This window comes from Canis lupus, chromosome 8, assembly GCF_003254725.2.
Source record: "Canis lupus dingo isolate Sandy chromosome 8, ASM325472v2, whole genome shotgun sequence".
NCBI lineage: Eukaryota > Metazoa > Chordata > Mammalia > Carnivora > Canidae > Canis > Canis lupus.
In genome coordinates this window covers 1,187,667-1,209,043 of record NC_064250.1, presented here as the reverse complement: position 1 = coordinate 1,209,043, position 21,377 = coordinate 1,187,667, and the positions used below count along the sequence as shown (strand labels likewise).

At 47.7% G+C, this 21,377-nt stretch overlaps 1 protein-coding gene across 1 annotated transcript in view; it reads left to right on the top strand.

Annotated features, from left to right (window-relative positions):
• The window catches only part of FBLN5 (fibulin 5), a 69,532-nt gene that overhangs the window by 29,999 nt on the left and 18,156 nt on the right, over window positions 1-21,377 (top strand). Inside the window, exons 5-6 of the mRNA XM_025467817.3 lie at window positions 16,229-16,351; window positions 19,411-19,527. Coding sequence (XP_025323602.1) covers window positions 16,229-16,351; window positions 19,411-19,527 — 240 coding nt within the window. The remainder of the gene's footprint in view (window positions 1-16,228; window positions 16,352-19,410; window positions 19,528-21,377) is intronic.

Genomic DNA, 21,377 nt, shown 5'->3' with positions numbered 1-21,377 from the left:
ATTGTCAGTAGGGAATATGATCTGTGTGATGCTAATTCTGCAAAATTTGTTTGGAACACGGTTTAGTCACTCTGGTATCCATAGTGCCTAGCACAATGCCTAGAATGTAGAAATTGGTAAATGTTTGCCGAGCTAATGAATGATGAATGAATGTCTAGGGACCAGGCATTCAAGGAATTACCTCTTTCTGTGCAGCCAATTTGTCCATTCTATATTCCAAAGTAGCCTGGCAAATAAGCACCGGAACTATACCGGCCCTCCAAAACTGTCTTCTGTCCTACTCTCTCCCTTCCTCCTTTGGCCTGGGAAGCAGACACTGAGTGGGTGGGTGAGAGGCTGCTTGCAAAATTGGTAGCATGAGGCCATCAGAGCTAGTCTTAAATGTAATGGAACTGGGTCATTGCTTTCTTGTTTGTTTCTCCTGTGACCTGAAGGAAAGTATTTCCTCTCTGATGATAATAGTCTCTAAAGATGCATATTAAAGTAACATCTCCTCCAAGGGAAATTCTTACCTCATTGAATCCCTGAAAGTAAATATGCCCAATACCCCTGTTAAAGAAATGGCAAAAATGGACATAAACCTAGTTAGTGATGAGGCTGTTTGAGTTCCTGATGTGTACTTTTTGTTCCCAATCCTGTCCATTTCCACTTCATTGTTACTCCTTAAAATAACAGGGGATAATACTTTGGACTTGACTAAGAGAATATAAGCATTTGACTGAATTCTGCTTCTCCAACGGTCATTTGAAAACAAAGGATGAAAAATGCATATCCATTCTGTGCTAGTCAATAGGTGTTGGTTAAATGAATGAATGAATGAAAATTCCTTATGTTGATGAGTACGTTTTCTCCTTTTCGAACCAATACCACTTTGCCATGTGAAGGAGAAAAGAGTGAATCATTAACTTCTCTGTCTACCTAAGCTTTTAAGAAGCCTTTCAAAGATGCCTATTGAATAGGTCTTGAAAGAGAGGTAGAGGGAAATATTAAAACATTCTTATTTCAGAGTAAATGTCAGGAAAGATGGCAATGTTTATATGTTATAAGAAGATTTATATATAGCAACAACATTCACATATTACAACGTGTTCATATACCGTAACAATGGCCATGCATTGTAATGTTGATATAATAGACACTTGACTCAGGGCTGACCAGAAAGCAGGTAACTCCATTGTGCTCCCCATACTTTTTAAGCAGCATCAGGTAAGAAGCTCTTCCTCATCCAGGTCACCCTACCTTGAGTTTTCTTCCTACTTTGTAATAGTCTGGTCTGCAAAGACCTGTCCTCATTTTTATGCAGAGGCAAGTTGTAGGCATCTCCTCCTCATGTTTATGTCTTTTCCTCTTGCGTCCTCCAGAGGGCCTCCTTAGCTCTGCATAGGTAAGAGGTGTAGACTGTGATGACGACAGGAAACTCATCTGGAGCATAGAGGATTCAGATTCACCAGCCTTTCCAGATAGAAGAGACCTCAGACCTTGCTTCCAGAGGAGTAAACAGGCTGAGAAAGACTTGCTTGAAGGCTACCCTTGAGCTAGTGGAAGGTTCTGGACTAGAACCTGGCTTTCAATCCTTTTTCACCTTCTAAAAAGTAGACTCTATTCCTCTCTTCCCTTTCTTCCTCCTCCTACTTGACATGAAGCTTACATAGCAGTTAACCCTGACTGGGGGCCATTTTCATGCCAGGCACTGATTTAAAGGCTTTATTTGCACATGATCCTCACAAAACCCCAGGAGTATGTTCCATGGGGAAAGCCAGGAAACCAAGGCTTTTAGAGGCTAAAAACAAACAGAAAAACAAGAAAAATACTTGTTTAAAATCACACAGCTAAAAAAAGTGGGCCAGCAGGATTTGAAAGGGATCTAACTCCAGAGCCTGTGTTCCCACCAAACTGTGCTGTCCTTTGAATTGAATTACCGAGTCGGAGATGCACCATCACAGTCTAGACCTCTTCATTCCTGCGTCCTCACCCCGCTCCTTATCTCTTCTACCCTCCATCTTTCTCCCACTCCAGCCCCTTCTTTGGGATTCTCTGCTTCCATGTGGGGAGGCCCAAGTCTTGATCCCCTTGTGGAGAAGGAGGCTACAGAGCAGATGTGGGCTTTGGGGATAAGGGTTCATTAAGCAGTTCAGGAACTTGCCATATGCTTCTTCACTGGGATTTTGTTTCAGGTCACAGGTCGACTATATCTTTGGGTAGAAACAACTTATACAATTTAGAATGAAATTAAATGAAGAAATAGGCTTCAATTTACAGATACTAACTTTTTATTGTGGCAAGAGCATATAATATGAATGTTCCATCTGGAATATTTTTAGGTGTACAGTTCAAGTGTTAATTATATTAACATTCATTGTTATGAAACAGATCCCCAGAATGTTTAAATCCTGCAAAATGGAAACTCTATACTCGTTACCTACTGACTGCCCATTCCCCTCTCCTCTCAGCCTTTGGCAGCCACCATTCTACTTTGTTTCTATGAGTTTGACTACTCTAGATACCTCATATAAGTGAAATCATACAAAATTTATCCTTTTTAAAAAAAATATTTTATGTATTTATTCATGAGAGACACAGAGTGAAAGCCAGAGACACAGGCAGAGGGAGAAACAGGCTCCCTGCGGGGAGCCCGGTGTGGGACTCAATTCCGGGACCCTGGGGTCACACCCTGAGCTGAAGGCATACACTCAACTACTGAGCCACCCAGGTGCCCCCCAATTTTTTTTTGTAACTGACTTTTTTCACTTAGTGTAATGTCCTTGAGGTTTCCATGTTATCCCGTGTGTCAGAATTTCTTTCCTCTTTAAGGCTGAATAATATTCCATTGCATGTGTATTTTATTTTATTTTTTTTATTTATCCATTTATCAATGGACATTTGTGTTGCTTGCATCTTGTGGCTGTTGTGAATAATGCTGTGAACATGGGTGTGCAAACATCTCCTCAAGACCCTGCTTTCAATTCTTTTTTCTTTAAGTAGCCTCCACACCAAGCGAGGAGCCCAGTGTGAGGCTTGAACTCATGACCCTGAGATCAAGACCTGAACTGAAATCAAGAGTCGGGGCACTTACCTGCCTGAGCCATCCAGGCGCCCCTCAATTCTTTTATACATATATACCCAAACATGTAATTGCTGGATCATATGGCAATTCTATGTTTAATTTTTTGAGGAGCTGCCATACTGCTTTCCACAGCATCTGCACCATTTTACATTCCCACTAATAGTGCATGAGGTGTCCAGATTATCTATATTTTCACCAATTTTAGTTCTTTTCTTTTCTCCCTCCCTCCTTCCTTTTTCCCCTTCCTTCCTTTTTATAGCAGCCATCCCAGTAAGTGTGAGGTAAGCAACTCTGTTTTGAATGAATATTCTGTGCCAGGCACCCTGCCTGGAGTACAGGGCTACAGAGATAAATGCAATGTGGCTCCTGCTCTTGAGTCACTCGGGCTCGTGGTTGGGCTAGTTCAGTGTTTCTGCAAGTATATGTATACTTGCACCAGCATCGGCTGGATGCCTGTTAAAAATACGGATTCCTGGGACTCTTTCTAGGCCTCTTGAATTTAGAGCTCTGTTAATGTTTAAAAACAAGCCTCAAAGGCAATTCTAACGCACACCATTGGGCTAGATCAGTATTTAATCTATCCGCACACTAAAATCTATCATGAACCTCTCCAGGGGTTGTGATATTTATCTGGTGTGGGGTGGGCTTCCCAGGTGGTACAAACAAATGTACAGTCACGGTAGAGGAACATTGTTGGACTGGATGATTTCTAAATTCCTTCTGGTTTTAATATTTTGCCACGGGCAGCGTTTTATAGTTCAGCAAATACTTATTGACTTGTCTGTGCAGAGGCTGAGGGTCAGTGAGGGTATGAGGGTTGAGAGCAGACTGGGCTCAAGTACAAAGGCTTGTGTTGTGTCCTGGGCCATCCTTACTGACTACTAGAGTAACTTTAGGAATGTTTCCAAGCCAGGAGAGGGGGACAACATGGAATCCTAATGAATAATGTCTTCAGAGAGGAAGGGGGAGGTTGACTGTGCCAGATAATACTGAGAAGTAGCAAGGATGAAGACGAAGCCATTGGATTTGACATTGTGGAAGTCATCGGTGACCTTGGAGAGAGCCTGTAGTAGGATGGAACAGCTGGAAGTCTGCTGGGAGGGAGTTAGGGAGAGGGAGGAACAGAGGTAGAGCTGTGATCACAGACAGCAGGTGTACAGTTCAAGTGTTAATTATATTCAAGCAAACAAAGCTTGAATATAGATGTCCAGCTTCGAGGACGTCTGTGCAGAGGGGCACAGACAATTGTGCTCACTGGGAGTTACGGGAGGCCATTTATTTTTATTTTTCATTAAAACTTCCTTCACTACTGCTATTAACTCTTATCAAAAAAGCATTTGTTGAGAACCCAGCTGTGTAGACTCCTATGAGCAGACTCTTGACCCAACCATGTAGAATCAAGGATCACATTTTTTTTCAGGCTCACCTATGGTTTTTAAAAAAATATACGGAAGTCAAATTGTTGTGACTGAAGCTAACTCAGAGAGCTCATCAAATCATAAAACCTAATGTAATGTGTTCCAGAGCCACAAAGGGCTTAGGACTTTTGTGGGGGATCACTTGAGAGCCAATACAAGTGCTCACATGCAGGAGAGGATGGCTGTGTTTTTATTTTTCTTCCTCATTGTCTTCATTTTTTTCTTTTCTTTTCCCCTTTCCAGTTCTTTCTGCTCCTGTTTCTTCCTGCTCCTCCTCCAGCATTTTTTGTATATTACTGTATATTATAGTGTGTTCTGCAAATATACTGAATTTTTTATTGGTTCTTTTTTTTTTTTTAAGATTTTATGTATTTATTTATTTAGAACATGAGCAGAGAAGAGCAAAGTGAGAGGGAGAATCTCAAGAAGACTCCATGCTCAGCATGGAGCCCAACATGGGGGTTGATCCTGCAACCCTGCGATCATCACCCAAAATGAAATCAATAGGCAGACGTCCAACTGACTAAGCCACCCAGGCACCCCTGTTTATTAGTTCTGATAGTTTTTTGGTTGAATCATTAGGGTTTTCTATATATAAAATCATGTTGTCTGCAAATAGTGGGTTTTACTTTTTCTTTTGCGAATCATTTGGTTGCATTTTATTTCTTTTTATTGCCTAATTGCTTTGGCTAGGACTTCCAATACTATGTTGAATAAAAGTAATGAGGGTGAACATCTTTGTCTTATTCCTGATCTTAGAGGAAAAGCGTTTAGCTTTTCACCATTGAGTGTGATATTATATGGGTGTTTGTTGTATATGGTTTCTATGTTTCTTGTGTTACATCACCTCTATACCTGCTTTGTGGAGAGTTTTTATCATAACGAACATCGAATTTTATGACCATATGATTTTTGTTCATTTTGTTAATGTGGTGTATCACCTTGATTAGTTTGCAGATATTGAACCATCTTAGCCATAGACTAAATCTCACCATAGAATAAATCCCATGTGAATAGGGGGTATGATTTTTTTAATGTATTGTTGAATTAAATTTGCTAATATTTTGTTGAGGATTTTTGCATCTGTGTTCATCAGGGATATTGGCCTGTAATCTTTTTATGTGTAATCTTACCTGTTTTTAGTATCAGGTTAATGCTGGCCTCATAAAATGAATTTGGAAGTGTTCCCTCCTCTTCAATTTTTGGAAGAGTTTGAGAAGAGTAGGTGTTAAATCTTCTTTGAATGTTTGGTAGAATTTACCAGTGAAGTCATCTGGTCTTGGACTTTTGTTTGTCAGGAAGTTTTGGATTACTGATTGAATCTTCTTTTAGTATCAGTCTATCCAGATTTTCTATTTCTTCATGATTCAGTGTTGGAAGATTACATGTTTCTAGGAATTTATCCATTTCTTCTAGGCTGTTAAACTTGTTGATGTATAATTTTTCATAGCAGTCTCTTATGACCTTTTGTGTTTCTTTGGTATCAGTTATAACTTCCCCTCTTTCATTTCTGATTTTATTTATTTGAGTCCTCTCTCTTTTCTTAGTGAGTTTAGCTAAAGGTTTATCACTTCTGTTTATCTTTTCAAAAAATAAACTTCTAGTTTCATTGATATTTTCTATTTTTTTTTAGCTTCGATTTCTTTCGGCTCTGGTCTTTATTTTTTCTTTCCTCCTACTAACAACTTTGGACTTTGTTTGCTTCCCTTTTTCAAGTTCCTTTAGATTTATTGGGGAAGGGTCATAGGAAAACTCTGGGCCAGTGTGCATCCATCCTTCAGGTCCACAGGGGAGACCACCTACACCTTTTGACTAGCCCCTGTTTATTTGTATTAGGGTCTAAGCTAAGCTGCTATAACAAAAAGACCTTCAACACACTAGTTTAGATAAGAGAGAATTTAAATATTCCCTTATGGTACAGTTCAGAGGCAGGTAGTTCAGGGCTAGTAGAGTGGCTTGGCCAAACTCAACATGTGGCTCTCACTTCTGGATCCAACATGGCTGCTCTGGCTCTCACCATCATATATACATTCCAGCCAGAGGGAGGAGATAAGTGACAAGGGTACCACACACTCATTATTTTAAAGTATGACTCTGAAGTTGTTATGCAATATTTTTGTTTGTGTTCCACTGGCCAGAATTTAGTCATATAGTCCCAGTTCACTGTAAGGGAAGCTGAAAAATCCAGTCTTTAGTTGGGAGAATAGATATTGGAAGACAGTATTCAATTGCACAGCCTCTCCCACATCATATATCTAGATCCACCCAAATAGCTTCTGCTCCAGGAAGTCTGTTTCTCCTGGAAGTGATCTCATTCTTTGCTCCAGGACGACACTTACCATAATGAATTATAATTATCTAGTCCCTTATCTGTTCCCTACTAGACTGTAAACAGACACGACCCACGTGTCATTTATCTTTGAATCCCTAGTATCTACAGCTGTATTGGTTCATGGTGAATATATGTGGCATAAATGAATCCTGTTTAGCTTTCTATCAATACTGGGACCTGGGCACTTTGTTCTTTATGGGGGTTGCTAGAGGGATCTGGCAAGTCAGTTAGTTGGTTGGCCCCACATGTAGTTCCTTCATCTCCCTGCCTTTCACATCAGAGAAATCAGGAGTTTTCTAAGGACCACAGAAGGGTGGATATAAAAGGAAAGCCCCTATTGCATGGGCTGGGTAAACATGAAATTCTGAAAAGTGTTTAATTAGTTCAAATATTTATTTTATGCTCAAGTGATAGAATACAACTCTTACCAAGGCAGAAGGGTGGGGGAAGCAGGTGTGGCTATTTCAGCCCTGTGCTGTTTGGGGTGGGGCCTTCTCTTCCAGACTTTCAGGATGTGTGGCCCCCCTCAGCCAGGAGACAACATCCCTAGTATCCTCTACCCAACCCCTGTGGCCCCTACATGCTTATTGCCTCTTCCTCCTATGCCTTGAGGTTTCACCTCCTCTTGAGTTTTAGCCTTAACAATTATTCGCCTTGTTCTGGGGTTATCTGCTAGAGATGGGAGCAGGGTGGAGGGGTGGGGGCAGGAGAAGAGACATTGTAGGTTGTTCTCAGGATGAAATATCTATATTCTTAATCATTTGCTGGTCTATTGCTTGTAACTAGTCATGTTGAAAGAGCCAACTGTCAGCTCCCTCCCCTGTCCTAGGCTTCAAGGAATAGGAGTATGTGAAGGAACTATTCCTCTACATCATTGATCAGTGTCAAGACCTGCCCTCACCTCCCAGATCTGGGACATTCCCAGGTATATGTACTCATAGTCCTCTGCAATGCCCTCCACACGTTTGTTTCTGTTCAATGTCAATCTTCCCCACTGGTCTGCAAGCACAAGGAGGGCAGGTGTAGTGGCTCAATTTCACAGATAAGAGAGCAAATGCAGGTCAGGGACATGTACAGTGGCACCCTGGTTAGTTAGTGATGGAGTTAGAAGTGGTGGCAGGGTTTTGGACCTCAGATGTGGGGAATAAAACATGCAAATTTTGTTATCATGCTCTGAGAGTTACCTGGCAGGGAATGTGTGTTGCTGACGATAGGCTGATTCCTTGGAGTGAGTTTGCACATCTGGGTATTCTCACAGGCAGCACCAGGCTGAGCTTTTGTCCTGAGCCTGAAAAATGGATCAGATTTCCTGGTTGTGCCCTAAGAGGCCCTGTTGGAGCCCATCTTCAGGCTGGAATGAAGATGTATCTTTTCCCTCCTCTGGTGTTCTTCCTTCTTATGATTGTTGAAAATAAACTTTGTCCTTAACTAGATAGACATCCAGCTCTCCAGGAGGAAAGAGGAAATATGACTTACTACATCAGGCCAAAGCACAGAGCCTTTGGAGCTTGAGGACACTTTCAAATCAGCCCTGGGCAAAGTCTGGGATGGGAATGAAGCCCCGGGGAACTCCTGGCTGAGGCCTGAGGCTTTACTGGAGTTGGAGCCGTCTGCCAGATATCCTTCAACCCATGGGAATGAGATGTAGGCCACAAAGGGAATGGGTGGTTGAACTGGTTTCCTCTGATGCCCTGTGCCTTACTCACTCTCCCTCTTGCTTTCAGGAAACTGTGAGAACGAAATACCTTCATTCAAATATAATTTATTTCCATACGCTCCATTATGGCAGGCACTGGGTTAGGAGCTTAAGATACAAATGTGAATAAGACCCAGTTCTGGCTTTAAAGAAACTCTGTTTATAAGATACAAATGTGAATAAGACCCAGTTCTGGCTTTAAAGAAACTCTGTTTAGTGGAGGGAGATGGGCCATACACCACTCACTATGTAATACAATATGAAGTGCTATAAAGCTAGATGTGCTTAGCACATGTTTGAGTACGAAAGTAGGCTTGATGTGCTGTGTTGCTGATGTGCCAAAAGAAAGCTATGACATTTCTAAGGAGGGGCTAAAAAATTCTGAAGAGTAGAGCCACATGATCATTTTTGTGTGTTGGATAGGTCTGCAGGTTGTGTTTAGTTTGCTGTTGGGGAGAGACTGGAGGCCGGCAGACTAGTAACAGAGTTCTTTCAGTCATTTAGAGAAAAGACAGTGAAGCCTTGGAGTCTTCGGGGGGTGATATTAAGAAAGAGGGCAGTTTGCAAGATTTCCAGAAGGAAATTGTGTGAGAAGAGGGAGTTGGGGGGATTGAAGACTGGCTGAGGTTTCTAGCTCGGGATACTAGGACACAGTGATGCCCTTCACCAGGGACAGGGAGATCAGAGACTGTGGCCCTGAGGGTGACAAGGAGGTCAGGACGTGGGGCAGGAATAGGCTCAGAGGGGGTGAAGAGGAGGAGCCTGTGGGGAGACGCCTTGGAGATTCTTAGATTCAGGAGCTGTAGGATATCTAGACGGTGCTTGTGGAAGAGGGGCAGTGTGCATCAGAGGAAAGACACTGTCCTTTCTTCTAATTGGAATCTTTTGCACTTTTTGTCATCACTTTGGGGCAGTATTTCTAAGAACTTCATCAATATTCTGGAAACTAAGTTTACTCATAGGAAAGCAAACACCATCAGCAAACTGAAGGAGGGGAGAACTTCTGAAGGCACACAATGCTTTCGCCCAAGGCGCCGTAGCAGCAGGCACTCAATTGCAGGGTGAAATTGAATAATGGCTATTTCTGTACAGCAGGAAAGCCTTCTGTCTGGTATAGACTGTGCTGCAGACTTGTTTAATAAGACTCCAGAAGTGTGAATAGTATATAGTAACCCATGGGTTTGACTGTAGAGAAATATCCACGTAGGACTCGTTGGCTTGATATTTGAACACTTCAGTTCTCTCCTGGACACTCTTGAACAGTCTTTGAAACTCTGAGCAAGTTGCACGGGGTACAGGACTAATTATCACTCATGATAATCCAGCACCTTGTTATGCAAAATGTGGCCCCTGGGCTGGCAGGGAGCTTGTTAGAAATGTGGAATCTACCAAATGGGAACCTGAGCTTTAGCAAGCTCCCCACTGACTCATATGCACATTCACGTGTGAGAGGTACTGGTCTGGCACAGCAAGTTCCAGATACAGTTTTGCATTGGAATCATGAAGCTAAACAGCTCTCCAAGCCTCAACCCCAGATGTTTGGATTAAATCAGGTAATGCTCTCAGGTAGTAGGTTTGGGAACCACAGGTAGTAGCTAAGTTTGGGAACCACTGGCTTGTATAGGTTCAAAAGTCCTTCTCTGTTGATGGACAAATGGCACGATTTTAGTAAATGGAAATCTAATGTGAGCTCCATGTTTGCCTGGTTTACAATCATGGTATTAACTAAAGCCTCAATCCCTTTAAAAAAAAAAAAAAGATACCATGTCTAGACTGGCAGTGAGCAGCCTTGGCTCCTTACTGTCAAGACAGTTTGATTCATGACACTCAAGAAGGCAGATATGTGTCATCCCTTCCTCATCCCCTACCCCCCACAGCTGCTGTGACCATTCATGCGTTGGCAAAAGTTGAATGCGCTTGGCCAATTCTCTGCCTGTTTTGAAAGCAGCTAAAGTCAGCTGATGTTTACTGAGCACTCTGATGAAAATAATTACCCAGGACCAAACAATGTGATCTCCATTAGTTGCATAGTTTGTTTCTGTAGAAGACCACAGCTAGAAGGGGCCTTCCAGAACTCTCCTCCATGCTCTCATTTTATGGATAGAAAAACAGAATCCACAGAGAGGTCAGAACTTGCATTCCAGCTGGTTTCATCCAAGAGGAAAGGATTCTCTGTTGTTTGGAAGAATGGACCACATATTTGTTGCCTAATTAGAGGCACAACATGCACAAGTTTTGTATCCTAAGCTTAATATCAAGCATCGAGAAAAGTGCTGGAAATACAGAAAGATCTCGTTCCTAATTGTTGCCCAGGACCCATCAGACACATGGAGCGCAGATGTCCTGGGATTTCAACAAGCGAGTTCTCGAACGCTGAGGTCTTTAATTAAGCAGGTGTTTGGGAAGGAGGTCCTGTGGAGATTCCAGCCGTGACTGGGCTTGTCTCGCTGAGAAATGGCAGTGACCCAGTCCAGCAGCGGGCCTGAGACTGGTTTCAGTGGGAGGCCTAAGAATGTGCCATTGTTACTTTCTTCTTTCTTATCAAAAGCCCCATTAGCTTGAGCAAGGAAGGAATAAAAATGGGCTGGGAAAACATGTTGTTTCACTGGGCAAAAATTTACTACCAAGGAAATGATTTTGCCATTTCCAAAAAAGGCTTTTGAAAAGGTATAGCCTTCCAAATACTTCTGGACGGTCTCCCCCTGTGTCACCCAGTGAGAATGTTTCCCTTTGGCCAATGACTGTTCTCACATAAGAACAGAGACATTCCTCTGAGGTTGTGTACACAGGTTCGCCAGGGTGACCCCCTTGCTTGTTCACAGTATCAGAGAACCGAAGACACGCAGGAGGGAGGAGTCATAGGTGGGGTAAAGGCTGATCCCGCTTTGGCTGTGGAATTCAGTGAGATGCACATACTCCTGGGCATCTGGGCGTCTGGACGTCTGCAGTTACAGACTTGTAGATGGACCCCGAGATGCCAAAGTGCAGAGAGGGAGACTGACCCCCGTGAGGGAACGTACCCTACCCTTTGGCACTTGTGTCCCCATCTCCTGCTGGGTGTCTACCGCTCTGGGGGCGGGGAGTCCCTGGCTCTGGCTACGGTGGAACGAATCCTGCCCCGCAGCCTGCGGAGCCCCAGTGCCGTCATTGTGCTGTCTTTGGTGAATCCCAGATCAGAGCCTGCAGAGGCAGAGGCCGTGCGTCGCTCCTTTCACGGCTGTTAGAAATAGCACCTCATGTGGGAGGGGGGAATAAAATCCCCCGGGGGTACCCTGCCTGTGCTGGGTGGTGGTGATAGGATCTGCGCACACTTTAACTTATGGGCCCTGCTTCGCTCCATTTGTCAGGACACCGGAGGGTCTGGGAGGCTGATGAACTTGCTCCGTGGTACTTACTTACCAAGTGCGGAGCCTGGATTCACATCTAGCTCCACCTGCCCCCGAAGTTATTTTTTACGCACTAACCCTTCCAGGGGAGGTCTTGGCCCTTTGGTCTTTTTCCCTCTTAGGCTTTGGTGGGGGGGGGCAGGATGGCTTAGGAAATGTTCTCCCCGTGGGCAGGGATGAATCATTGGTTTTTGTTTTGCATTGTCTTAGCAGTTTTTAAAGGACCTTTAATTTCAGTTAGGATGTGTGCTATGAAAACGGTTTAAGTGTTTTCCCTTTAACTTTCAGGAATGAATCCGGAAATGGAAATGCGTGTTGGTATATGATAGCTACATTCACATATAACTAATAGGTGGCATACACGTGCGTGCTTTTTATATTCCATCTGATTTATGCATATGTACGGCAGCATGTTTAGTCTGTTGCGCCTCCCTGTTGAGATCTTTATATAATAAACCCATGAACCAGCACTCAGACTGTGGTCCCTCCCCGTGGCGTTGCCTGAGTCAGCCTGGAAGACTTCATTTGTTTTGTTGTCTGGGTTGTCAGGCGGTTGCCTTCTGATGTCTTACAGCCAGTTTCTCCATCTGCCGCCTCCGTGAGATCCCGCCTGGACCTGACAGACATCCTTCTTCCCACTGCCTTAGCGCACCTGATACTTTCTGTCTGGCTGAGGACCTGAGACGCAGCTAGCCGTGGGAAATCCCATAGGAGCATCCCGAATCTGTGGGCCGCCGTCCTGAAGTGGGGGCGCTCCCTGAGGCCGGCGGCCTCATGAGGGGGCGTCAAGGAGCTGATGGATTTTGCTGACTTTCAAAAGTGAGCAGTGGTTTCAGATTGAGGATGTTTCCAGTGAAAGCCACTCTGGAGACATGTGAAGGAAGGGGTGCCAGCCCAGGCAAAGCTGCAGCACTTGGTGCAGAGGATGGTTTCTCCTGGGCAGGTGCAGCACTGGCTGTGCTGTGCCACCAGGTCCTGGAGACGTGCGTGACCTCTGTCCTCTGGTTGCCGGGGCACTGGCCATGTGGACCGCAGACAGACAGTGCCGCACCTGTGGAGAGATGAGCCATGGGGGCGCTGGTAGAGTCCTCCAGGTGCCCACGCAGTCGACGAGGGCCACAGCTCCCAGGAGCCAGCCAGGGGGCAGGCCCAGGACACGGAGGACGCAGACGGTCCCCTTCTTGGAGGGAGGTGGAGGGAGAACCCTCCAGCCACCCTGGGGCTTTGGGAGGCCACATACGTGCACACATTGAGCCATAGTGAGGGAGGGAGGGAGGAAGTAGATAAAGCACTGAATGAACAGAGCACCCTGGTTTGGGAGACTCTTCATAAGGGTCCCACAGGGAAGAAAGTAGTGGGCATGGCGTGGGCACGACGATAGTGATGCCTACTCAGGGTGCCGTAACTTGTGATTTTCCACGGATGCAGAAAGGGACGCGTTACCAAAGAATGTCCTTGGAGTGGTTCGATGTCGCTTTCCTCTTCTGTTATTGAAGTCTGATGTATGTAATGTAAGCGACTGGGCTTGAGCTGGAACGTGTGGTGAGTCACTGTGCCCTGGAAGATCCCCACAGCAAGAACCTTCTGGTTTCTGCTCCACCGGGTGTATAAGCTAACCACGGTGGTTTTGTGGGTTGTTTTTAAAGTCCACACACCCCAGGACGCTGGCTGGGGCAACTCATCTGGGGACTTCAAGGCCATAATGGGTGTTGTTCATGTGTTCATTCATTCGTTCATTCATTCATTCATTCATTCATTCACCAAATAATCATTGAACATTTACTGTGGACACAGCAGGACACTAGGTTATGTTTTCAGGATATAAAGGTAAGATGCACCCTCCAAAAAACTCCAGGGACTTGTAGGATTCTCCAAAAAAAAAAAAAAAGTATATATTGACATTCCATTTGATGAGCAAGTGAGAGTTTAAAATATAGTTTTTCCTTGAACATGTGTCAGCAGACATGCAGTTATTCTAATCAAGTGAATTCTTTACGTAAAAGCAGGGGAGTTTTTTTTTTAAACAATGAGTTTTAAAGATGCAGTTTGTAGGTTCACCTAGTTTGCACGCACCCTCGGGAGTGTGCGTGTGAGCCGGCGTGCCTGCTGGAGCCTGCTGGGCCCACTGGCAAGGCTCTGGTTTTTCCCTGCAGGAGGCCACCACCGCCACATTGTGTGTGTCACAAGTTACACAAACACAAGAGTCTTGAGAACCTGCTCTCACCACGTCTGATGGCTTTTGTCCCCTTGAATCTCTCTCTCCCTTTAATCCTCTCTGGGCAGGAAAAAATGTGCACAGATTCCTAGGGCCATGCTGTTCCCAGGGCACAATTGCCATCATCCATCACCCCCCGGCTGGAAAAATGTAAACATGTGCTGGCTGATAGTGGTGTTATTTATTATCATAGTGTTCGATATGGATTTGGGCAGGAGTGGCTGCCGGCCAAGCATTATTCGCTGGTCCCCCTGGGAGGCTTCGAGGGGTGGGCAGGACTGGGGGTGGAAGGGAAGCCGAGGGCAGAGGCAGGAGCTCTTGCAGCCAAGAACAGGTGGGGGTTTGCCACAGAGGCTTGCCACGGAGGCTGCACGTCGTCATGGGGCCGGGGGGCGTGGGGGCTGCCAGCATCTTGGAACCAGGTTCTTGGAGCCTTGGTGCCTAGAGGACTGAAGCCTGGTTTCACCCGATGCCCACACACCTTGATCATTTGGGGTGGGGTGGAGATTGTGTAACGGTGTCAGGCCAATGTGCCGCAGGTGACCCGCAGGTGTCATCCGGGCCCCCGAGGCCATGGCTTACCTGACCCATGGTTCCACTGAACCCGTTGAGGCTACTTCTTGTGCTCGCAGCAGGCAAGACTCTGGGCCGTCGCCCAGGCGCCCCCACGGTCTGTGAGCTGCAATGTCGAGAGGTAGACAGTTTTCCAGGAGGGACAGGAGAGGCGGTGAAAGCTCAACCCTCTTTTCTGCACCTCGGTATCACCTTCTTCAGCTCCCTCTGGACCCACAATGTTCTTGGGGATATGACCCCTGTCCTTCCTGCCACAGAGGGCTTAGGAGTAGGTGGGCAGGGAAGCCTGGGCCCTTAGCTCAGAACTTACTCTGTCAGCACAGTTTTTGCATCTGTAAGTAGGAGGTGTGAGTCCTTCTCCCAGGGCGATTGTGAGAATAAATGTGGCAGCATGTGTGAGGTGTCATATGTGCATGTGGCATCTGCACACAATACACTGCAGATGGAGTACACACAAGACTTCTGCAGGCCACATTACATACCACACATGCACATGACACACATGTGGCCTGTGTACACCACATAGGCATGCTGCACAGGCTTAGTGAGTAGCTTTTATTTTTTTTTAAATTTTTTCCCTAGACTTTATTTATGTATTCCTGAGAGACACAGAGAGAGAGGCAGAGGGAGAAGCAGGCTCCATGCAGGGAGCCTGATGTGGGACTCGATCCTTGGACTCTAGGATCACGTTCTGGGCTGAAGGCAGGTGCTTATCCACTGAGCCACCCAGGTGTCCCTCAGTGAGTAGTTTTAATAGTATTTCCAATTGCAAGTGGTCCTTTTGGAGGAAAAGACGGAGATGAGCCAACCCGAGGGCAGTAATGAGGGGAGCAAAAGGCAGGTGCCCTGAGGAAGCACAGACAGGAAGGCGGGCTGACAAGGAGGGGAGGCGCAGGTGCAGGGCCGGGCAGAGCCGGGCGCTTGAAAGGTCACGTGCAGTGAGTTAAAAGATGAATGTGTAGGGAAGCCAACGGATGGCTGTGGGCAGGTGGCATTGCGTGGAGGGCAGTGGGTCAGCCCTGGGGGCTGCAGCTGCAGGGAGACCACAGGGCCCTGTGAGGCTCTGTGGCAGGGCAGGAGGCCCAGGCTGAAGGATTTCCGTGGACGGAGGGTCCGATCCCACGGCTCCACCACTCCCTTCCTTGAGCGGGAGCTGTTCCCACGCAGGTGCACCACAGACCCCTTAACACCTGAGTGAGTGCACCCACAGCCAGATGTGTTTCCACATCGAGTCATGGTTGTTTTCAAGGTGACCTGCCTTCAGAAAGGGATAGGACAGGAGGCTAGACGAGTCCCCAGGGATGTGTGTACCCTTCGTGGCCGTTTTCTTCTGTGGATCTCCAGGCAGCACACGAGGTCTGCCCCCCACATAACAGTCAGGGCCTCCGTGTGGTATCCACCAGGGAGGCACCTCCATCTCCTTGGATGGAGCCTGTAGCCGGTATCACCTTCGCAGCGGGACAGAGAAGCAGCTGGCACCACCGGTGGCTCCAGGGCTCTGGGTAAGTGTAGGTGACCTTGTCTGGAACATGTTTGTGTTACAGATGTGGACGAGTGTGCAACGGATTCTCACCAGTGCAACCCTACCCAGATTTGCATCAACACAGAAGGAGGCTACACCTGCTCCTGCACCGATGGCTACTGGCTTCTGGAGGGCCAGTGCTTAGGTAACCGCTCTCTGGGGCTTTCAGGGACTCTGGGAAATCGATGGCTGCAGGTGGTGGTGTAGAACCAGGGCCCAGCCGGCTGGCCTGAGGGTGCTGGGCTTCTCTTGGGTGGGGGCCAGCGGGGTAGGAGCCTATGGAGCTTGCCTGGCCCTTTTCAAACCACCTGTGACTGTCACCGTCAGTGTCAGTAGCGGAGTTTTTTTTTTTTTTTTTTAAAGATTTTATTTATTCATAAGAGACACAGAGAGAGAGAGAGAGACACAGGCAGAGGGAGAAGCAGGCTCCATGCAGGGAGCCCGACGTAGGACTCGATCCAGGGACCCCCGGATCACGCCCTGGGCTGAAGGCGGCGCTAAACCACTGAGCCACCAGAGCTGCCCAGTAGCGGAGTTTTTGAATGTAATGTTTAAGGGCCCACAGTTGGTTTTCCATAGACTCACTTCCTGTCTTTAGGACGTTGGCATCCCAGGCAGGAAGTGATGAGGGGTGAGGATTATTCTATCTTAGGTCGACATCATAGTGAGGGGGGGAACCCTTGCTTAGTCACAGAAACATTCCAAGTCCCAAATCAGGATCAGAAGATCCTGACACTCCCCCACCCCCAATACCCACCCCCCAGGTCTTTTTTTTATTCCCAAGGAATCAGTCATTGCCAGTTGAGAATTTTGCCCCTTGCAGTTGGCATCTGCTATCTGATCTCTCGGTTTATTTTTACTGGAGGGTGATTTTCCTTTCTTCCCCTCTGGTTTCGCTCCAGCCAAGTGAATGCATTCATAGCAATTGCTTGCTGTCACTTCAATTCTATTTCTAGGGTGTGATTTCTAATGCTGTGTTTCCTTGGAAAAGCCTTAGCAGTGTAAGTTCTCTAAGACACTGTTCTGATGCCCGAAAAATCCATCCTGGAGGAGCTGAGAAACAAATCCAAACAACATCATGGAAACAAAAAGAAAGAAAGAAGGTTCTTTTTCTCCAAGACACTCCCGATTAAGACTTGAGTGTTGGTCGGCTTTAGAGCCCTTCCCAAAGCATCTTGGGGGCCTGACAGGCTAGACTGGACTTGGCGGGATTCTCCTTCCTGGGCACAGGCACTGAAGGGCGGGCTGCACACGGGCATTTGTGAATATGATGGTCACTGCATTTAAACCAACCTTAGCGATGATGGAAAATTTGATGCTACTGATTTGAACATAAGCAGATCAGTGTGAGTGAGTTATTTGTGTGGGAACTTAATATGTCGGCTCTCAGAGCTGGAAGGGATGTTAGATATTATGTCATCCAATTTTTATAGAGTTGGAGACTGAGACTCAAAGAGGGGGAACATTTTGAACAAAGCTGAGGTGAGTGAGTTGGGCCTGAAATCTGGCTCCTCTCTCTCAGTCCAGTTTTTCCTCCAAGGGAAAGGGGAGGCTAGAGAGGACCGGGCAAGCAGTACATGGCCCCATGAAGGAGACTTCAGGGCCGGAGGCCCCTTCCCCATCTGAGGGGGACCAGGACCTGGGACACCTCTCTCCTTGGGAGGGCTGTTCTCTCCCACAGGGCTTGAAGCTTTGGGGGGGATGTTCCTGGAGCCCTAACGTGGTACCACGTGCACAGCCTGCTCATACTCCACATCCTAAGTGAAGATGTCTCCCAACTGTGGCTTAGCTCATGCCTTCTCCTGGCCACATCTTCTTTGCCTTCCAAAACCTGGATTCCATCCCCATCTACCACCCCTTCTGTGCACCTTGGAGGCTCTTGCAGAAAAAAGGAGGCGCTGGGGGCTGCTTTTCCTGCAAGGTACCCTGAGGCAGAGGGGGGCCCTTTCCGGCCTCAGTGACTGTGCCCTGACCTGGGAACAGTCAGGACCAGCAACTGTCAGTGTGCTTTCCCAGCAGGCGCTGCAGAGTACTCGGTGGGTCCTGGGGAGGAGGGCTGAGTTCCAGGTGGTTGCTGCTCAGATAGAGAACAGAGTCACAAGGGCTAAGCACGGCCTCTGAGGGGCTGAGCAATAGGTTAGGTGGAGGTAGGTGAAGGTAGGCTCGTTTGTGGCAGTGCGTGTAGAAACCAGGTACAAGGACAGGTTCTGGACTGGTCTCCAGGGCCCTGGCTGGATTCTGGTTCCAGAGGAACCGGGGGCCCAGGAGGAAACCTCTGGGGGAGATGGGTATAATGTGATAAGGCCCAGTTACTGCTGCAGTTGGATCCACTGGTCACAGCAGGTGCCTGGACAGGTGAGGACTTGGTCTCCCTCTGTGGGTGTCACTTGAGGCATCCCATCACACAAGAGTGAATCCTCTTGCTCATCAGCCCATTCACTTGGGGTAATGGGGACTGCTTTTCCAATGACATCAGGCTCCCCGTTGACTGGCACATGTCAGCAGCAAGGACAGGTTGCCCAGATCTGCTAAAAGCAGCCTCCATTCACCCACAGAACTGCTTGCTCAGGGTGAGCCAGCCATGGCTGGGAAAGGTGTGCTTGCCCAGAGTTTTAGTTCTGCTCGGTGCAAGCAGGAGATCCAGGGCGAAGCCCGGCATCCTTGTATCACTGGATTCGTCAGTCTCCTGACTGTGGTGCTGCTGCTTGCCAGGGCCCGCACTTGCTCTTATTCCTGAGAGCTAGACAGATACGGCTAACAGCTGGCGAGGGGTCTGTTGGAGCACAGCTGTGCACTCCTCTTGCACTCTCAGCCACTTGTCCCTTCCTGAGGTGCTGAGACATCTCTTCAGAGTCTTAGAGTAGACTCTTCATGTTGGGTAAATCTTAGCATCGAAGATTGGAGTTGGACAGAATCTTGGAGGCTGTCTTGCCCCGCATCCTTGTCTGAGCAGACATTTCTTCTACAACCTTCCAGACAGGTGCAGGTGTTCATGGGACCGAGACAGGTCAGGAAGGGTGGTGGGTGGATGGAGCCTTAGACCCCGGCGTGCATCACCATCCCTGACATTCAGTGGGTCCTGGCTTTCCCTTAGTTCCCCTTCCTCTCATGGTCCTGCTCTTGAAGAGGTGGGCATGCATGATGCTGGGCATGACCCCTTGATTGGGAAGAAATGTCTCACCTTGCTAGTGTTTCTCTTTCCAGACATTGATGAATGTCGCTACGGCTACTGCCAGCAACTGTGTGCAAATGTTCCTGGATCCTATTCCTGTACGTGCAACCCTGGCTTTACCCTCAACGAGGATGGAAGGTCTTGCCAAGGTATGTGACGCGAACGATAACTCGAACACGATGTGAAACACTAGACGCTGTCTGCTCCAGAGTCTGACAGTTTCCGTGGTGTCTGTTCTTGCTCATGGTCATTGTGCTTGCAGAACCTTGAGGTCCAAACTAAGGTTATGGGAAACATCTCAAAAAAGCACCACAATCATCCATCAACTGGGGCTTATGATTTCATGGATTTGTTTCTCTCCATGTGTCTACTTTCCAGAAGAGGTCTTGCCAGCTTTCTGGGCTAATTGGAAATTTTCACACATGTCCTATAGCCTGAGTTCAATTTTTGATGCTTGGGGAGCAGGGTGGGGGCTGTGTGTCAGGAAGGGCTCTTGAGCCTTGGTGAATTACACAGTAGACACCCTCTGTGCAGGGGTTTCATGGCCAATTTCCATGGCTCTCCCTCCAGTTTTCCCTATGACCCATGCTAGCAGGGCCTGTGCCTTAGTAGAGTCCAGGGGGTGATGATAATTTCCGATTCAGCATTCCCCACAAAACCGGAGTGAAACAGAGGCCCCTGGGGGCTCAGCGGTTGAGTGTCTCCCGGGGTCCTGGGATTGAGTTCCACATCGGGCTCCCTGCAGGGAGCCCACTTCTCCCTCTGCCTGTGTCTCTGCCTCTCTCTCTGTGTCTCTCATGAATAAATTAAAAAAAAAAAAACAGTGAAACAGAGGTGTTGTTTTTGTTTTTGTTTTTTTGAGAGAGAGAGAGAGAGAGTGAGAGAGAGAGAGAGAAGGGGGAGGAGGGGTAGAGGGGGAAGGAGAGAGAGTTTCAAGCAGGCTCCCTGCCCAGCCTAGAGCCTGATGTGAGGCTGGATCTCACCATCCTGAGACCGAGCCCTGAGCGGGAGCCAAGGGTTGGACGTGCAGCCACCTGAGCTGCCCAGGTGCCCCGAGACAAAGGCCTTCTCTGAGTTTTACATGATCACTTCAAATACTGATAAGTGAGAAAACACAACACATGCCTTCTGCAGTCTCCATCTGGAGGTTTCTTCTGCCCAAGAAGTGAATGGAGGCTCCAGGCCCAAGGAGTCAGTGCCAGAGCTGCCCGGCCCCGCCCCGGCTGGGCCTCTAGCCCCCTGCCTGGCTCTGTCCACCGTGGAGGTGGGACTGGAGACGCAGAATGAAGGCTTTGTTTGGAACTTGCCACCAGGTTCTGCAGGGCCCATTTCCTTGTCACACCATTTGAGGTCTGGCGGAGGGCTTGGCGCCAGCTGGTTGGAAGATATTATGTTTCCATTAGCTTAATCGTATCTAAATCATTGGGTAAACAGGAAGGCATCGGCCCTTAAAGGGGCTGATCCTGGACTCTTTGTAAGTCTTTCCTCCAAAGCTGGTTCTGCTTATTGTTCCAGAAGTCTCCACCGAGTTCCTCTTGCCAGGGGAGGCGATTTTCTTCTGAGAACCAGGCGGGCCCTGGAGGTTGAGGGAGCTGATGGGACAGGGGCCCTTCCTTCCCCCGGGCCCTGGGTGCTGGGTGCTGGGAGGAGCACATAGGGCAGAGGCGGCTTCTCTGCGCGGGGCCGGGCTGGGAGGGCAGCATGGCTTCCACCCAGAGGCTGGCGAGGCGCTTCCAGCACCCACAGAGAACAGCTGACGCCCGCCCGGTGTCCTTCAGGCGTCTCAGGGACAGGCCTGTGATGAGACGCAGGTGAGACACCTGGCGGTGCCAAGTCCACAGCGCGCCAAGGCCTGCACACCGGCCCCCAGCCACTGGGACATTGCGTCAGCAGCATCCTCGGCCTAAACAGGGGGTTATGTTCTCTGTTGAGCTCCTGGAATCCTTCTGCTTCATTCAGCAGAGCACTCGGGTGTGCGGGACCCAGGAGGCACAGGGCT